The sequence below is a fragment of the Gopherus evgoodei genome, chromosome 7 (assembly GCF_007399415.2).
Source record: "Gopherus evgoodei ecotype Sinaloan lineage chromosome 7, rGopEvg1_v1.p, whole genome shotgun sequence".
Taxonomy (NCBI): Eukaryota; Metazoa; Chordata; order Testudines; family Testudinidae; genus Gopherus; species Gopherus evgoodei.
Genome location: NC_044328.1, coordinates 99,434,215 through 99,452,325, shown reverse-complemented (window position 1 = coordinate 99,452,325; position 18,111 = coordinate 99,434,215). Strand labels below are relative to the sequence as shown.

Sequence of the window (18,111 nt, the reverse complement as noted above, 5' to 3'; positions counted from 1 at the left end):
AAATCCTTCCCATGCCTTTTGGGCACAGCATGATGTCAGTTCTTGGATCAGGTGAGAATGATCACTTCATACCGTTCTCAGTCCTCTGGGTGGTCACCTTTGTCCACCAGTTCAAACCAGATTATGCAATTTCCCCCAAGGGCTGAGGCTTCTCCAGACTTGTTTAACCCTGTTACTCACCCAGGAACCTGGAATACCACCATAGCCCATACAGATAACAGACAGCATTTATACAGGTGATACAGTAGTGAAAGACATTCCATGTGTCTGTAATATCTATCCCCAGACACACCCATCATCTATCACCATACAAACCCCTCTTCGTTTCTCGCAGGCCTGTTACCATGGTGTTTGTTACTGTAATTGCTTTTGCAAAATCAGCATCTGCATCTTTTGGGAGGGGAGAATGGTCAGGGCAGGAATGGCAGCCAGGGACAAGAATCTCCGGGCTGCTCTAACACATGTGCTGCTTCCCATGGCCCTGAGGGGAAGAGAATAGCCAGAGCACCATGCATTCTGGCCAGGTGCCCATTCTCCCCCTGCATCAGCCCTTATTCCAGCTCTACACCAGCCAGGAAGGCACTCAGCTCAGTGGGGATTCCTAGGGGGCCACACTCACTCACTTTAAGGCTCCTTTATGTTGCCAGAGAGGCGCAGAGGGGCCTGAGCATGAGTGAGAATCAGCTCCAGTGATGCCAGTGGGAGTTGCAGCAGGGTAATGAGAACAGAACACCAGCAACTGTGTTGCACAGCCACAGCATGTGTAATGACAGCAACCACTGTTGTACATGGACACCGGACACCAAGGACACTTTGCAGGCTCACAGCCCAAAGGCTGGGACTTGTTGCAATGCTCCAGTGCTTTAGGATCTGACCACCATCCACTGGGCCTCTGCAGAAATGACTGACTTACTCTCTGTCTCTCTTCACCCACCTGCAGTGGGACCTGGTGTGTAACTTGCAGAAGTTCCAGCAGATGGCTCAGTCAATCTACATGGCCGGGGTGCTGGTGGGAGCACTCGTGCTAGGCGGTCTCTCTGACAGGTAAGCACAGAACAGGGACTCAGGAGATCTCTGTTCTATTCCCTGCTCTGTTGTGTGACCTGAGGCAAGTCCCTCTCTTTCTGCCCCACCTTTCCTTCTGGTACTCTGTCTGTTGGGGGCAAGCTCTCTGGGATGGTCTCTCGCTACAGCTCTGGGCAGTGTCCAGCACAACGGGGCCCTGATCTCAGTCAGGGGCAGAACAGCGCTGGCACAATGGAGCTCTGTGCTCACTGGCTCTGTGCAACACCTGGCGCAATGGAGCCCCAGTTTCAGTTGGGACCTCCCGGTCCTAGTGAATTAGCCCAATGATCTGTGTTATAGAGGAAGTCAGAGTGGACAATCTAATGCTCCCATCTAGCCTTAAAATCTGTCAACCATCACTCCACATTGTCCCCATCTGGTTCATGGTCAGTCGTCCATGGCAACCCAGCTGGACATGCCAGCTGGAAGCCAATGGTCCTATCAGCCCCGAGAATCACTTCCTCTCCAATCACATCACAGCCCATTTGACCCACAGCCGAGCCCTGACCACTACCCTCAATGCCCGTAACTTATTCCCTTCTCTGTCCCCCTTTGACATAGGTTTGGACGCAAGGCAATGCTGATTTGGTCCTTTCTGCAGCTGGCTGTGATGGGAACCTGCACGGCCTTCGCCTCCAGTTACATCTCCTACTGTATCTTCCGCTTCCTGGGTGGGATGGCTCTGTCTGGCTTTGGGCTCAGCACCGCCTGCCTGAGTAAGGCCTGCCTTTTTAGCAGCTAGGTTTTAAGCTTCTCACCTCAACCCTTAACAGATACTGTGACTGATGTACTAAAAGGTGCAGTACCACCTGCTGGCACTGGGGATCTCCTGGTGGCTCCATACACCTGCATGACCTGACCTGCAGGTAGCAGAGAGAGGGGAAATGCAGAGCATGCAAGCAGGCTCCCATGGGGCTATTTCGGCTCAGAGTATTGGGCTGTTTGCACATTCTCCTTGCTACCTCTGCAGCTGCCCTGGGCTATAGGCTGAAGCAGCTCCAGCCTCAGAGGGTGTAATACCACCTGCTACCACTGGGGGAGCTGCAGCTCTGGAGGCTGCAATATCTCTGGCCACCAATGGGGGATCTGAAGGCAGACGGGGCAAGAGTTGCTGTCTCCAATATGGTTATTTCAGCTCAAAGTACAGAGCTGTACATTCCCTCTGCTGCAGCCCTGCAGGGTGCAGTAACACATGGTGTCAGTGGGTCCGAAGAGAGTCAGGGCTAGCAGTATCCTGGTCACTGCCCAAGGGCAGGTTAAACGAGGTTCCTTTCTTTGCAGTTGTGGAGTGGATCCCCACTGAGTTCCGTACCATCACCATTGCCACCACAGGATTCGTCTACACCCTGGGCCAGATCCTACTGGCGGGCTTGGCATATGGCATCCCAGACTGGCGCTGGCTCCAGCTGACTGTGTCTTTGCCTTTCTTCTTCTTCCTCATCTATTCCTGGTTCGTGTCTCCGGAAATCTCTCCTTCTAGGCACGAGTGCTGTCCTCTTTCCTTGTGGTTGTTAGCAGACAGGGTGGGGGTGGTGTCTAGTGGTTAGAGCTGAGAGTCAGGACTCCTGGATTCTGTTCTCAGCTCTCGGAGAAGTGGAGTTACAGCAGGGACCTAGGAGTCAGGCATTTGAGTTTCAAGAGGGTGGTGCACAGGACTCCTGGGTTCTGTTCCCAGCTCTGCTGCTGACTCCTTTGGCAAGTTCCTGCTCCTGTCTGTGCCTCAGTTTCCCCCTCTGTAACACAGGGATAATTCTCTTGTGCTGCATTACACTTCAGCTGATCCTGCTTTGAGGAGCCCATCAAAGCTGTGGGTCACATCACTGACCTTGGCTCTGCAGGAAAAACATTTGACTATCCTTTTTCAACAGGTGGTTCGCAGAATCTGCTCGCTGGCTGGTTCTGGCAGGTAAAGATGACAGAGCAGTGAAGGTGCTCCAAAGGGTTGCCAGAATGAATGGGAAATGGGAAGAAGGGGAGAAGATTACCACAGAGGTAAAGAGTCCCAATGGAGTCTTTAATGAAGGGCTTGATCCTCAGGTGGTCTAAACAGACACAACTCCAGTGGAGTCATTCCTTTACACTAGCTGAGGATCAGGCCATTTAACTTTTTAATCTATCAGAGAACACAGAACCAGGGCCTGTCCCACCAGATTTCTAGCACAGGGCAAAGGAGATTGAATAAAGCCTGATTTCAGCAGAGAGCTGGCACAGGCCTGGCTTCCTCCCTTGCTCCAAAGTGACATTAACGTAGTCCCCTGTGGATATTTGTCCATGTTATAAAACCAGCACATCATTGCACACAACTGCCAGTCTGGGCTCAAAGGAGGCCCAGGGCTGGGATAGCAGCTGTGGCTGTGGGTCAGGATTGAGGGCCACTGGCTGAGTGAGGGCAGGGAGTAGGGTTCGAATAGCAGGGGGAGAGGGAGGGAGAAAACTGTGTAACTGAGCTCTGATCTTAGTTGTGGCCTCTTGGTGCTACCATAATATACTGATTAATAGTACCAATAATACCAGACCTGTATGGTCAATATATGTGGACTCTATATTCCATCACAAGTAGGTCTTGTTGAACTGAAAACTGAGGTCCTTGGAAGTTTGCCTCAGTAAGGAACGAGTAGCTACCATTTGCCGGAGCAAGGAGCCATTGGCAGGTTCTGTGTTGTCACAGCTGAATCCATGGGGCTGTCATATGCTTCCCAACTGACCCTTTTGTTTCCTAATAGATCCTAAAATCCAAAATGCAGAAGGAACTGTCAACAGTGAAGTCCTCCTACACTATCTCGGATCTGGTACGCACGCCCGCCATACGCCAGATATTCTGCTGCCTCTCAATTGTGTGGTAAGAGCACTTCTTCCCTTCGGCCCTGATCCTAAATCTGGATTCGAATTAGGTTTGGCAAACCCAGTATCGATAACTTTAGTCCATTTCTGAGCATAGATAATCCGCAGATTTTGGACATCTGTCGGCCTAAGGGTTATTCATTCATGCTTCAATCCATCCCTAGACATACGCAGATCTGTCTGTCTGTCTACCTTATGTGTCTATCTAGGTCTTATCTTCCAGTCTGTCAGGTTCTTATCAGGTCTGTGGGTTTTCTCTCTAAGCTGGTGCATTTTAGGGCCCTTTGTATGTCCATTCAGTCCAGGGCATCCCTGCTTTGAATAATGCCCCGCCCTCCGCTCTGTTACATCACTGCACACACCAACCAGAGCACCCACAAGCGTTACACTAAAAGTTCCCCTGGCCAGCTCCACCCTGGAGGGGATATTGAATTTGTGGCTGTTCACAAGGTTGGCACAAGGGTTTAGATAGCGCTCAAGTCCCATCTAGACTGGTCTTAAGTTGTGACTAGGCCTGGAGCTAAATCTCACAAGGCTGCACTTTCAACAGGCTGCTCACTCATCCCTTTGCTTCTCTCTCTCTATGGTGAACGGCAGGTTCTCTACCAGTTTCTCCTATTATGGGCTGGCCATGGACCTGCAGAACTTTGGCGTCAGTATCTATCTGATCCAGTTGATTTTTGGAGCTGTCGACTTCCCGGCCAAAGTGGTGGTCACCATCTCCATGTCCTATATTGGGCGCAGGATCTCGCTCTCAGCCTTCCTCCTCCTGGCTGGGCTTGTCATCATTGCCAACATCTTTGTGCCCAGAGGTGGGTTTGGTCCAGTCCACATATGGCAATGCTTAGCGCATAACCGCCAAGAAATGTCAATGAGTCTAAAGTAACTCAAACAAAGAGTAATTGACTCCCTCAGTATGCATCTCTCTCTCTCTTTTTCTCTATCTATCCATCCACATACATAACCGCCTATTTATCCATCCTTCTGTCCACATACACAACCACCTATCTATCCATCTACATACGTAACCGCCTATTTATCCATCCATCCGTATACATAACCACCTATCCATGCATCCACATACATAACCATCCATCCATCCATCCATCAGCTCATCCACATACATAACCACCTATCTATCTCCATACACAGCCATCTATCTGAACAGACCTGAGGTAGGCGTGAGTGAGGTCAGAGGGGAAGAGGATAAAACAATCACAATGAGAAATGGAGAAGATTCTTACCCATGGAAGCGAAGGGAAAGCCAGGTCTTGGAGAAGTGATGAAGGAAGAAAGAGCAGGATTGGGGATATGCCAGGTGAAACAGGGCAGAGGAGAGAGGCTGTCAAGATTACAGAGCTGGGATGCAGAATGGAAGATAGGCATGAGAGAGCTCAGAGTTTGGAACAGAGTTCTAGCCCTGGATTTTCCTTGTCCCCTCTTTGCAGAGCTGCAGATAGTCCGCACGTCACTGGCTGTGATTGGGAAGGGATGTCTTTCAGCTGCGTTCAACTGTGTGTTTCTATTCACAACCGAGCTCTACCCTACACCGATCAGGTAAGATGCTTTATTTCCAACTGACCCCTGATGAACCCTGCACCCAATTCCTTGCAGCACAGCGCCCCCTAGCATGGCACTGCAGCACTGGAGTCAGCACTGACTGAGAGAGGAGAGTATACCCCTACTGAGCCCCCACCCTGCTCCCTGCAGGATAGCACCCCCTAGTGCCATGCTTGGGCATTGTTGTCAGCACTGGCTATGAGAAGAGAGCCCCCACCCTGCTCCCTGAAGCACAGCGCCCCCTAGTGCCATGCTGGGGCATTGGGGTCAGCACTGGCTGTGAAGAGTGAGCAGCACATCCTGCGGAGTCACTATTTAGCATTCCCAGGTCTGCCCTCCCAGTACTGAGCTAATCCTTCCCTGTTCTGGATGATTATTTCCCTGCAACGCCAGGCAGACCGGACTGGGCTTTGGAAGCACCATGGCCCGGGTAGGAGGTATTGTGGCTCCCCTGGCCAAGATGTTGGATGACTACTTCACCTTCTTGCCGCCAGTCGTCTACGGTGCTGCCCCAATCATCTCTGGCATTGTGGCCACCCTCCTCCCGGAGACTCTCAACCAACTACTGCCAGACACTGTGGAGGAGGTGGAGAGCAGGTTGGTCTGGTTGCGGGGGCAGGGGGAGGGAGAAGTGTCCTTCCTGTCTGACTCTGATACCTGCGGCCAAGACAGGGCTTGGACTCCAAAGGCCAAAACACTCAGCTGGTGCTTGGGATCACCCCCACCCCCACCCAGCCAGCAAGGCAAACTGCAGAGTTGTTAATATTTGTATGACTGTAGCACCCAGGTGTCCAGTCATGGCCCTGCACCCTGTTGTGCTAGGTGCTGTACAAAGGGCTTCCTGATCCTCCTCTATCCACTGACTGATTCCAGTGAGTGGAAAGAGACTAGGCATGTATGTTGAAAGAGAGATAGCTCTTCAGGCCCCCATTGTACCAGGCGCTGCACAGACCCCAGCCAAGATTGGGGCCCCTGTTGTGCCCATAAACGCACAGTGAGACAGAGTCATCCTGAAGAGTGTAAATCAGAGGTCCCCAAAATGTGGAACAGAGGAATGTTCAGGGGGCATGGTGGGGCCTGGGCCAGCTCCCAGGGGGAGCAGGGAGGGAGCACCACCCAGCCCTACTCCGCTCCTAGCTCTGGTCTGGTCCTGCCCCCAGCCTCAGCCCCTCTGTTCCTATCCCTGGACCCACCCCCAGCTGCCACCCCCTTACCTCTGTCCATGTCTCCCACACCCCCGGAACTGCAGCCGTGCTCCCAGTCCCAGCTCAGGGTGTGTGTGCATGGACAGGGGAAAGAGGGGACATGACAATGAAAAGTTTGGGGATCGCTGATCTAAATGGACAATGAGTGGCAGGAACAGAGACAAGATAGGACTTGCCCAGTGTCACAGCAAGTCAACAGCTGAGTTGGGATTAGAACTGAGAGACTCCTGAGTCCCCACCCAGAGTATCAACCACTAGACTATAGGGCTCTTTGGGGGTACACTACCCTTGTATTGTTCCTCTAGTGAAGTTCAGCCCTGCTGACTAATGTTTGAGCCTCATTTTAGTATTCAAACTGGCTGGAAAGTAACTTATGCCTGTTTTGCCTCTCTGCTTCATTGGTATTTCCCTCCCTCATTTCATCAAAGGTCTCAAATGAAGAGGGGTAAAGACACCAAAGAGAAGATTCCCCTTCAGAACCAGAAGAAAGTTCTGCTCAAAGAGACTTGCTGATGGCACTTGGACCCAGATGCCAATGGGGGTTGCGGGGTAGCAGCAGCTCAGTTTCAAATAGTCCTCCATCCAATTACACATACTCTCACAGTTAACACCTTGTCCCTTGAGACCCACACGCAGGTGGGCTTTTGCACACAAGGATTCATGGGGGAAAGGGGTTAAATCTGCACCGCAGCTTGAGGGAAAGGTTGCAAGAGAGAAACCTATTGGGAAAGGAATGTGTGGACTGATTCAAAGCTCTCAGGAACAAGCAGGAGCCCTCCAACCCCAGGGCTAACCAAAGCTCTGAGTATGCCAAAGAGTACAATGATGCCCCTTATCTCCTAGGTGGCATCAGCTTTCTGTAATGCAACCTTTTCCCTTGCGCTTTGAAAGGAGTCAGGGACAAACTCTGCTGCTCGCAAAGGCTACTCTGCACCTGCCTGTCACAAGAGGTGGATAAAGATTACAGACCCCACTGGAAATACAGCCGGACTGACTCTATCCCAAAGCTTATGTTTCAGCCTATGCACTGGAGAAAACAAGTCTTTGTATACTGTGGAGCAAACATGGCACTATAATAATCACACAGTCATTTCACAGCATGGTGTCTTGTGATTACTTAACCTCTGAGCCCAGGGCTGGTCCAGTGAGATGCAACAGATTGGGGGAAAATACATGCAGCAGTGCATGTGAGCCTTTCTGCCCCCTAGTGGCTGGACCTTGCAACTACAACAGCTGGCTGAGCTGCTCTTCTAGCTCAAACAGTAATAATAATAATGATATGTAGCACTTAGATAGTGCTTTTCAGGGCCGCCCGGGGGGAGGAGGCAAGTGGGGCAATTTGCCCCAGGCCCACGGCCCTGCAGGGGCCCCCAAGAGAATGCCCCCAGCCCTGCCTCTGCCTTCCCCCATCCCCCAGTGCCTCAGCATGCCGTACAAGAGCGATCCTGGTCAAAGCTAAAGCGGCGTGGCTCTAGTGGGGCCTGAACTCCGCCCTGCTCAGCGCCGCGTGGTAAGGGGGTGAGGCTGTGAGCCTCAGGGCCCCACTGGAGTCACATCGCTGCAGCACTGTCCAGGGCCGCTCCTGGATGTGGCGCGCTGAGGCTCCAGAAGAGGGGGAGATGGGGGTAAGCAGCATGGCAAGGTGCCAGGGCCGGAGTGGGGGGGCTGGATAAGGGGCAGGGAATCCTGGGGACAGTCAGGGCACAGAGAGGGGGCAGAGATTCTGAGGGGGGGCAGTCAGGGGTGGGGAATGGGGTTGGATCATGGGCATTCCAGGGGTCTGTCAGGACTTGGCGGGGGGTCAGGGTTGTCAGGGGACAGGGAACGGGGTGGTGGGGTCCCGGAGTGGTGGTTGAGGAGTGGGTCTTGGGGGGCTGGTGAGGGGATAAGAAGCAGGCTGGGGCGGGCATTTTGAGGGTGGCAGTTGGGGGGCAGGAAGTGGGTGGGAGTTGGATAGGGGGCAAGGCCAGGCTGTTTGGGGAGGCACAGCCTTCCTTACCCTAAAGCTCATTCAGCAGTTTGAGGCTTGCAGACAGCTATTTAACATGAAGAGCCAAGTTGTTATCTTTTCCATGGGGGAGGGATCACATGAGAAGAGCAATATCCTACACCACCTACCTCCTTCCCAACCCTACTAAGGGTGACTCCCCCCCCCCCGCATTCCCTGAGGCTCCAGAGGGGTTAATTCAGTGCTTCTCAAACTTCTGTACTGGTCACCCCTTTCACATAGCAAATCTCTGAGTGTGGCCCCCCCCCCCATAAATTAAAAACTATTGTTTATATATTTAACACTGTTATAAATGCTGGAGGCAAAGCAGGGTTTGAGGTGGAGGCTGACAGCTCGCGACCCCCAGTAATAACCTCGTAATCCCCTAAGGGGTCCTGACCCCCAGTTTGAGAACCCCTGGGTTAATTTAATTTTAGCACCCTGTGTCCATTCACATGCATGTGCTATTTTGAGCATTTCAGTTTTCACAACATAGGCTCATCCCAGATTCTGGAACAAGCGCAAATGCTCAGTTCGTGGAGTATGTACATAAGCTGTACTAAAGACAAACCCATAGTAACCGTCTCCAGTTTGTGAGGGACCCTGTGGAGCCAGTCTCTAGGAAACAGATACATTCATGGAGGTTAAGCCCATTAATGACTATTAGCTAGGATGGGTAACGAATGGTGTCCCTAGCCTCTGTTTGTCAGAGGGTGGAGATGGATGGCAGGAGAGATATCACCTGATCATTACCTGTTAGGTTCACTCCCTCTGGGGCACTTGGCATTGGCCACTGTCGGTAGACAGGATACTGGGCTGGATAGACCTTTGGTCTGACCCAGTATGGCCATTCTTATGTTCTAAGCTAAATGAACCCAAAGTTATGGAGACAGATATGAGCCAAGGAAGCCAGCAGAGTATCAGAAACCTGGAATAATCTCTGACTGGATGGGCTCAGACGTTTGGTCACAAACTGAGGTGGTTCAAAGGTTGTGGATTTTTTTTTAAGCAGAATTTTTTTTATTGTTTCTTTAAACAAACACAGCAAGCAGCAAATATTTGGCCACACACTTCTGAAACCGCAAACCATGCTCAGATTTTGGCAGACTAATTTCAGCTTTTCAATTAAAAAAACAACAAATTTTGAAGGAAAGCAGACATTGTCCGGGATTTTTTTCTGCTTTACAAAAACCCCTAGTTTTTGATCCAGAAAAAGTTTTGACAGAAAATATTTGTTCAACCCTTTTAATGAACTTTAGTGCCTTTTAGCACTAGCTGATGCTGAGAACCAGTGATACCTTGTAAAGGTGACTTGAAAAGAAGTTTTCTCAAAACTGGGTTTGTGGTGAGATGCGGAAGGTTTTTAAATGTTTATTTTTCCCAAGGCTGCCCCGGGAGGAGGAGGGGCAAGTGGGGCAATTTGCCCTGGGCCCCGCAGGAACTTCCACGAGAATATAGTATACTATAGTATTGTAACTTTTTTTTTATGGAAGGGGCTCCTGAAATTGCTTTGCCCCAGGCCCCCTGAATCCTCCGGGCAGCTCTGGTGCTTTTTATTAGCAGATCTCAAAGTGCTTTACAAAAGAGGGGAGTATCATTATCCCTGTTTAAAGGTGGGGGAGACTGAGGTGCAGAGAGGGGAAAATGACTTACTCAAGATCACTCAGCAGCAGAGCCAGGTCTTCTAAGTCACAGGGCAATACTCAGTCCTTTAGGCCACATGGCATTGGGCATCAGTGGTTCGACTGGCTCTTCCAGCTGCCTCCTCCATGTCTGCCCCATTCTCCTGTCTCTAGATAGCCATAATACTCAACCCCCATCGCTGTAAATTGCAAATAATTTCCTTATTGGGAGGCTCTGTGGGGAGAAAGCTCCATAGATGGAGAAGCTCTGAGGTGAAGCTTTCTCTGTAGTGCTGTTCCCTTGGCCCCAGTATTCAGGGCCTTGTAGAGTTCTTTCCATTAGCAGGAGAAATTGATGATATAGACAGGTATGTTCCTGGTTAGGTTTACATAGATTCACAGAGTTTGAAGTCAGAAGGGCCCATTATATAATCTAGTCTGATACCCTGTATGGAGCCCAAATAACTTGTGTTTGGCTAAGGCACCTTCCAAGCAAGGCAGCCAGTCTGGATTTGGAGACATCACACGACGGAGAATCCATCACTTGCCTCAGGAGTTTGTTCCAATGGCTAATCATCCACACTGGAAAACACTGTTGCCTCTAATTGGAATGTGTCTGGCTTTAACTTCCAGCCATCGGTTCTTGTTCTGCCTTTCTCGCTAAGCTAGAAAGCCCTTTAGTATCTGGGATTTTCTCCCCATGAAGGTCCTTGTACACTGTTGTCAAGTCACTTCTCAGTCTTCTTTTCCTTGAGAAACTAAACAGAATGAGCTGCCCAGGTCTCTCACTGTCAGGCATCTTCTCCAGCCCTCAAATCGTTTCTCTGACTCTCAGCTGCACCCTCACCAATTTTTAACCTCCTTTCAAGAATGTGCACACCAGAGGCAGTATTCCACTCTGGGTCTCACCAATGCCTTATACAGAGGTAAAATTTCCTCCCTGCTTCTACTCACTACTCCCCTGTTTATACAACTAAGGATCGCATTGGACCTTTAGGCCCCAGCATCACACCGGGAGCTCATGATATAATCTAGTTTATTCACAAAGAATGCACACAGTCCTGTTTCCCTGAGCACAGAGGAAAACAACAACAGCCAACAGTTTCCCTGCTCAGAAATTCCCAAGTCTGCCCCACCAACAGGCTCTGTGCCCAAGAAGCCCTGCCTCTCTGTGTCCTCTCAGGCTCCCACAACTGTTTCTGGCTTCCTGCCTCAAGCACACTCAGGATGCAAAACCAACCTCCTAGCCCCTGTGTCTGCAACCCGGGAAATCCCTCAGCAGGCAGCATGTAGCTCTGAGCTTCTAGGGGGGCGGGGGTCACTTCATTCTTTGTAGCTGGCTCTACTGTATAAAGGGGCTTAATTGCTTCTTCCACAAATTGAAACGGGGCTTGGCACACCCATCAGATTTAGTGAAGTCTGTGATTGTCTTTCTGCGGTTCTCAAACTCCATTACACCACGACCCCAGGAGCAGGGACCAAAGCCTGAGCCCGTCTGAGCCCCACCGCCCTGGGTGCGGGGGCCAAAGCCAAAGCCCAAGGGCTTCATCACTGGGAAGTTGGGCTCAGGCTTCTGCTTCAGCCTCGGGTCCCAGCAAGTCTAACGCCAGACCTGGTGACCCCATTAAAATGGGGTCACGACCCACAGTTTGAGAATCCCATGTCTTTGGTTTTAATGCACCATGAAACAACACTTGAAACTGATTTGTAAATAAAGATCTCTTAGGAAGAGAGACTGTTAAATTGTTGTTTTTGGGTTCATACAGAACTATGCTCAATTTTTGTAAGTTGATTTTAGTTAGATTATTAGATTGTGATTTTTCCATTTACCAGTCAGGCAACCCCCTGAACCAATAAAGGACAGTGTGAAAAAAAAGGACTCACTTGATGGCCACTGATAATAATCCCTAGTTCTTGCCTAGGGCTTTGCAGCCATGGTTCTCAAAGCACTTTATAAAGGAGGTCAGGACTGTTATCCCAGATTCATAGAAGGGGGTGGGGTGTCTAACTTGTCCGAATATCGTTTTTCAAAATGAGACGTTTTGTTTTCAGTTTCTAAATGACTGTCTTGAGGTTCCCACGGCCCCTTTCCAGGCCAGGTGTCCCATCCCATTGTTTTGTGGAGGGGAAGTTCTTGGACAGTGCTCAGGACTGTGAGTTGCCCTGTCACCCCTGCCTCCAACAAAAGGGCATTCCCTGTGGTATCTGGGTGTCAGCTCCCTCCCTCATGCACTGCCCTCTGGGCAATGCCAGCCCTAACCTGGTCATTGCACCCCAGTCCCTTCAAATTGTTCCCCTGCGAGATCCAGCCCCTGACACTGACTACTCCCAGCAATCCCAGCACCTCTGCCCCCAGCGCTGTGGTAGGCCCCAGAGTATCAGTTGTACCTTAAACCACCGCTCCTGCAAGCCACGCAGCACTTGCCGGCACCTACGGGGACACACAGAAACAAGAGAGAGGGGTAGAAATTGGTGGGAGGAGGAAGAGAAGGGCCAGGCTCTGGTTTGCAGGGGGGAGGAAGAAGAGAGGGGCTGGACCATGGTTTGGAGGAAGGCAGGAGGCATAGGTGCTGGAACTAGGGCTGTGGGGGGTACTACAGCACCCCCTGGCTTGAAGAGGTTTCCATCATATACAGGGTTTACAGTTTAGTTCAATGGCTCTCAGCACCCCCACTGTAGAAATTGTCCCAGCATCCCTGGGGGAAGGAGGAAGAAAAAGGCTGGGCAATGGTTTGCACTCTGTAGCTGCTCCTGCAGTGGCCTCCGCTCAGGGCCGGCGCTTCCATTGAGGCGAACTAGGCAATTGCCTAGGGTGCCAGGATTTTCGGGGGGCGGCATTTTGCCGGGGGGGGGGGGCAGCAGGCGGCTCCGGTGGACCTGCCACAGTCGTGCCTGTGGAGCATCCGTTGGTCCGCGGGTCCGGTGGAGCTGCCACAGGCATTCCTGCGGACGGTCTGATGGTGCGGCAGCTCCACCAGACCCGTGGGAGTGGCGTGCGGGGCGGCAAAATGGCCGTGTGCCTAGGATGCGAGAAACCCTGGCGCCGGTCCTACTTCCGCTCCTAGCTCCCTCCCCACGACAGGCTGCAGCCACCATTGATTCTGCAGTGCAGATGGCAGAGCTACCTCCTCTGTCTGCCTGGGTCAGACAGGGGCCCTCACAGTGCTGTGGGTCAGGGCACAGACGGGCTATGTGAGCTCACACTGCCCTGCTCAACCCCACAGAACAGAACTACCCCACTTCTGCTGAGCTCCTCAGCTTTTCCCTCCCACACAGCAAACATACGACATGACCCAAAAGAAATATCTGTCCATCCATCTATCCCCATGCACATCCCCCCATCCCCTTATGTATCAATTTATCTATGCCAGTCACTGGTATCTGGGACCCAAGACAAACAACAACCCATAACGCAACAGTCTTAGGATCATATCTCATTTCTTTTTTACTCAGATATTATCCTTCATTAAAACCCCTCAAATGGCTTGATTGAGGCCCCTAGCACTGCAGCTGCAAGGCGAGGGTGGCAGCATGTAAAAAACAAAGGACACCTCTATTAAGCCAATCAGCAAACTAGGCTGACTCTGGCCGTTCTGGACATACCAAGACACTCCTCAGACATCAAAACTACACCAGAACAAGAAGAGCCTCGTGAGGAAGAATGGCCTCAGAGTTAATGCATGAGATGAGGACTTACGAATTCAGGGCTCCATCCTCAGTTCAGTTACAGACACTTGCGCAACTCATTTTGGCTTGCCCCGTGCCTCAGTTTCCCCATCTGTAAAAAGAAGATAATGGAGCAGGGCAGGTTTTCCATCCAGAGAAAATTCATTGGGATTCCAAAAATATTTCCAGCTTGGAACCAGGATGAAAAGTTGAAATCTCAAAATATTTCAAAATTCAAAAAAAATTGGTTTGGTCAGTTGAAACATTTTGTTTATGTTTCAACCATTTTGTATTTTCCAAAGCTTTTTTTCTGTAATTAGCTCAAATTTCTAAACAAAAAGTCATTTTACACTGAAAAACTGAAATTTGTCATCTCCAATTTTTTGTCTTCAAATCTTTTTTCTTAAAATTTTAGAGTTGAGACGTTTGTCAAAAATGATACTTTCCTGCAAAACCCTTTTGCTAAATTTTTTCAGATTAACGCTAATTACAACCCTCCCTTTGGACTGTCTTGTCTATTTAGACTGTAAGCTCTTTGGGACAGGGATGGCTCGCACTATGAGGTTGTACAATCCCTGGCACAACAGGGCCCCAATCTCAGCTGGGTATATCCAGGTGGTATTTTAAGAACAGTGATGGCTCAGGACTAGGGTGACCAGATGTCTCAATTTTATAGGGACAGTCCCAATTTTTGGGTCTTTTTCTTATACAGGGTCCTATTACCCCACAGCCCCGCCGAGGGACGAGACTCCCCTAGCACCCACGTGGGCTGAGCCAGTGGGTCCTGTGCCCGCCCCACAGAAGTCACGGTGCAGGACTGGAAGTAGAAAAGCCCCGCTGCAAAGCTCAGTAGAAAGCCAGCAGTCGGAGAGGCCAGATGCCTGTGGCCTAGCTCTGGGTTGGGGAACGCCAGCAGGGTGGCCGACCTGAGGACTGGTGGGGCTAGTTGACGCTACCCCTCGCCAGCTACCCCGGGGAGGAGCCACGCCTACCCCTCGCCAGCTACCCCGAGGAGGAGCCATGCCTACCTCTCGCCAGCTACCCCTTGGAGGACACCAGCCAAACCCAGATACCTTACAAGGGCGAGTCTGGAAGTAGCCCGGGGGCAGCCGACCCTGGCCTGGCCACAGCAGGGCCAGAACCAATGTCAGTGTGTTGCGATCAGGATCCCCACTGACGCAGCAGCGAGTCTTCTGCTGCTCCTAGGGCCCCGGACTGGGACGCAGTGGAATGGGTGAGCCTGCATCACCTCTGCCACCCAACTCATGGGTGGCAGTCTCCCCCTCGCACTAGACGCTCAGAAGCCGGAGCTCCTGACTGTGTGTTTGCTGCCTTGCCCTGACCTTGGGCCTGGGCTCATATTGAACTATTGACTCAGCCCCTGCTTAAGGGCCCGAGCTTCTCACTGTGTGTTTACTGGCCTGCCCTGACCCAGGGCTTGGGACCAGAGTTAACTAGTGCGAGGCGGATACCCCACAGCCCCATGGAGGGACAAGCCTTGGCCGAGCCCTTCTACATGTGGTACCAGAAATGAGGATTCTTGCCCAGGATGCGGGCATGAGCCTTTGACACCTGTGAGAAAGGGTCTGGGGAGGGAACGGTCCCCCACCGGAGACATGGATTTATCCAAAATTTTTACGCTCCTAGCGGAGAATCAGGAGCAACAGCAGGTGGCTCAGCTCCAACAGCAACAGCAGCTCATCCAGCAGCTGGGGGCACAGCAGCAGCAGCTGATTCAGGACCTGACTGTGCAGAACCAAGAGTTTCAGCAGCAATGCTTGCAGACGGCACGGCCTCGCCACACGGAGCCCCAGCCAGGAGACACGACTGGGTCACCCTGCCCCCCCACTGCCCGTGCAGCTGACTAAGATGGGACCGTAGGATGACCCCGAAGCCTTTTTGGTGACTTTTGAAAGGGTGGCACATGTCGCAGGGTGGACACCCGACCAATGGGCCACCCTTCTGGCCCTGTATTTGACGGGGAAAGCCCAAACCGTGTACTGGGGGCTATCTGTGAACGATGCCCGGGACTATGCCCAGATAACAGCGGCAATTCGAGATGCCTTAGACATCAGCCCGGAAACCTTCCGACAGAGGCTCCGGAGTCTGTCCTACACCCCAGGTGCTCGACCCCGGTTGTTGGCCCAGGAGCTGAGAGACCTGTGCAAGTGGTGGCTGCAGCCCGACAGGCGGAACCCCAAGGAGCTCACTGAGCAAATCATCCTGGAACAGTTCGTCCATATCCTCCTGTCGCGGGGTGTGGGCTTGGGTCCTCCGGCATCGGCTTCCAACAGTAGCCGCCGCTGTTGTCCTCATGGAAGACTTCCTTGCGGTGGAAGCCCCAGTCAGACTGGCTACTCAGAGCCAGCGGCCAGGGCTCAAGCGCCCTAACCTCGAGAGGAAGGCAAGTGCCCAGGTCAAACTATGAAATCCTCCGAGGAGTCAGGAGCCCCGTTATAGATGTCCTGAGGGACCCATTTGCGCAGGCCCAGAGATTATGAGTGGCCGGGTCCCACAAAGTCCCCCCAGGGAGGCTCGGCCTGGTCTGGATGACCAGAACTTGGGTCCTGATTCTCCCGTGGGAAACATGGACACCTGCAACGGGACTGCACAGAGTTGGATTGTAGCTTTGGGCACATTTGCACCAGGGAAAACCGGACCTGACTACCGCAGGCCACCAAGGTCACCGTGCCCGTAGTTGTCAGGGAATGCCTGACATGGGCCCTGGTCGACTCTGGCTGTGGCCAGACCCTAGTCTGACAAAGCCTAGGCCTCCAGGCGGACCCCTGCTTGGGAACCATCCAGTTGCAGTGCATCCACGGCGACGTCCGTCCTTACGCCAGTGCCTGAGTCCGACTAACCGTGGACGGGGTCATGCGGACGATGGTGGTTGGCGTGGCCCTGGGACTCGTCTACCCTGTGATCCTGGGACGGGATTAGCCAGACTTCTCTGGAGTCCTTTGTTCAAATGCTGAGGAAAGCCCCGACGTCACCCCAGCATTGCAGGCGGACTCCTGTGAGGACCCCGCCAAGGAGGCAGAAGAACTGGACCCTATTACACAGGAAGTAGAGCCCGAGGACCCCCCGCCCACATCTGCTAACGACCCCAGGGTTGACACTGACTTCTGCCGGGACCAACTGAGGGACCCTACCCTTAGTCGGGCATATGAGCCGCTGGCGGCCGTGGATGGCGCTCTCATTGATCCAGGCCGAGCCCAGGTCTGGCCCCATTTTGAGCTACGCCATGACTGCCTCTATCGGGTGGACCGAGATTCCCACACCGGAGAGGTCCAGACCCAACTGCTGGTGCCTCAGTGCAACCACCACGCGGTGATGAAACTCGCCCATGATGTCCCAGCTGCAGGGCACCTGGGTCAGGAAAAGACTCTTGCCTGGATTCTGACCTGATTCTTCTGGCCCGGGGTGCACCAGGAGGTACGGGAATATTGTAACTCCTGTCCGGAGTGCCATGCTACCCATGTTCCCAAAGCCATCCTGCTCTGGAGCATCACCACCTGGGCCATCGCTGAGGAGCTCATCAAGGTCTTTGCCCGCGTAGGCTTGCTCTTGGCGATTCTCACTGACCAGGGCACTTCCAGGCTGCTGCGGCAGGTTTGCAACTTCCTGGGGATTAATCAACTACGCACCTCCATTTACCACCCACAAACCGACGGCCTGGTAGAACGGTTCAACTGCACCTTGAAAACCATGCTGCGCAAGTTTTCCCTAGAGGACCTGCGCCGTTGGGATCAGTTGCTCCCATCTCTGCTCCTGGCCATCCACAAAGTACCCCAATCATCCACGAAATTTCCCCCCTTTGAGCTCTTATACGGCCGTCGTCCGAGGGGGCTACTTGACCTCATTAGGGAGACGTGGGAGCAAGCCCCGTCACCAGCCCAGGGCCTTCTGCAGTACATCCTCCAACTTCAGGGACGTCTCACATAAGCAGGAGCTCTAGCTTGGGAGAATTTGAAGGCAGGGTCAGGAAGCTCAAGCCCAAACATATAACCGGGAGGCCCGAGTCCGCGAGTTCGAACCCGGTGACTAGGTTCTGCTCCTCCTGCCCTCCAGCGATTCAAAGCTACTGGTCCGGTGGCAGGGGTCATATGAGTGTGGTTTGGAAGATCGGGCCAGTCATCTACGAGATTAACCAGCCGGACTGGCA

General features: G+C 52.3%; 1 protein-coding gene across 1 annotated transcript in view; it reads left to right on the top strand.

Moving 5' to 3' along the window:
• Window positions 1-18,111, top strand: part of LOC115655237 — a 43,043-nt gene that overhangs the window by 4,787 nt on the left and 20,145 nt on the right. Inside the window, exons 2-13 of the mRNA XM_030570483.1 lie at window positions 941-1,044; window positions 1,627-1,781; window positions 2,347-2,515; window positions 2,934-3,057; window positions 3,789-3,904; window positions 4,504-4,718; window positions 5,355-5,463; window positions 5,860-6,063; window positions 7,100-7,179; window positions 15,880-16,205; window positions 16,887-17,319; window positions 17,437-17,732. Coding sequence (XP_030426343.1) covers window positions 941-1,044; window positions 1,627-1,781; window positions 2,347-2,515; window positions 2,934-3,057; window positions 3,789-3,904; window positions 4,504-4,718; window positions 5,355-5,463; window positions 5,860-6,063; window positions 7,100-7,179; window positions 15,880-16,205; window positions 16,887-17,319; window positions 17,437-17,732 — 2,331 coding nt within the window. The remainder of the gene's footprint in view (window positions 1-940; window positions 1,045-1,626; window positions 1,782-2,346; window positions 2,516-2,933; window positions 3,058-3,788; window positions 3,905-4,503; window positions 4,719-5,354; window positions 5,464-5,859; window positions 6,064-7,099; window positions 7,180-15,879; window positions 16,206-16,886; window positions 17,320-17,436; window positions 17,733-18,111) is intronic.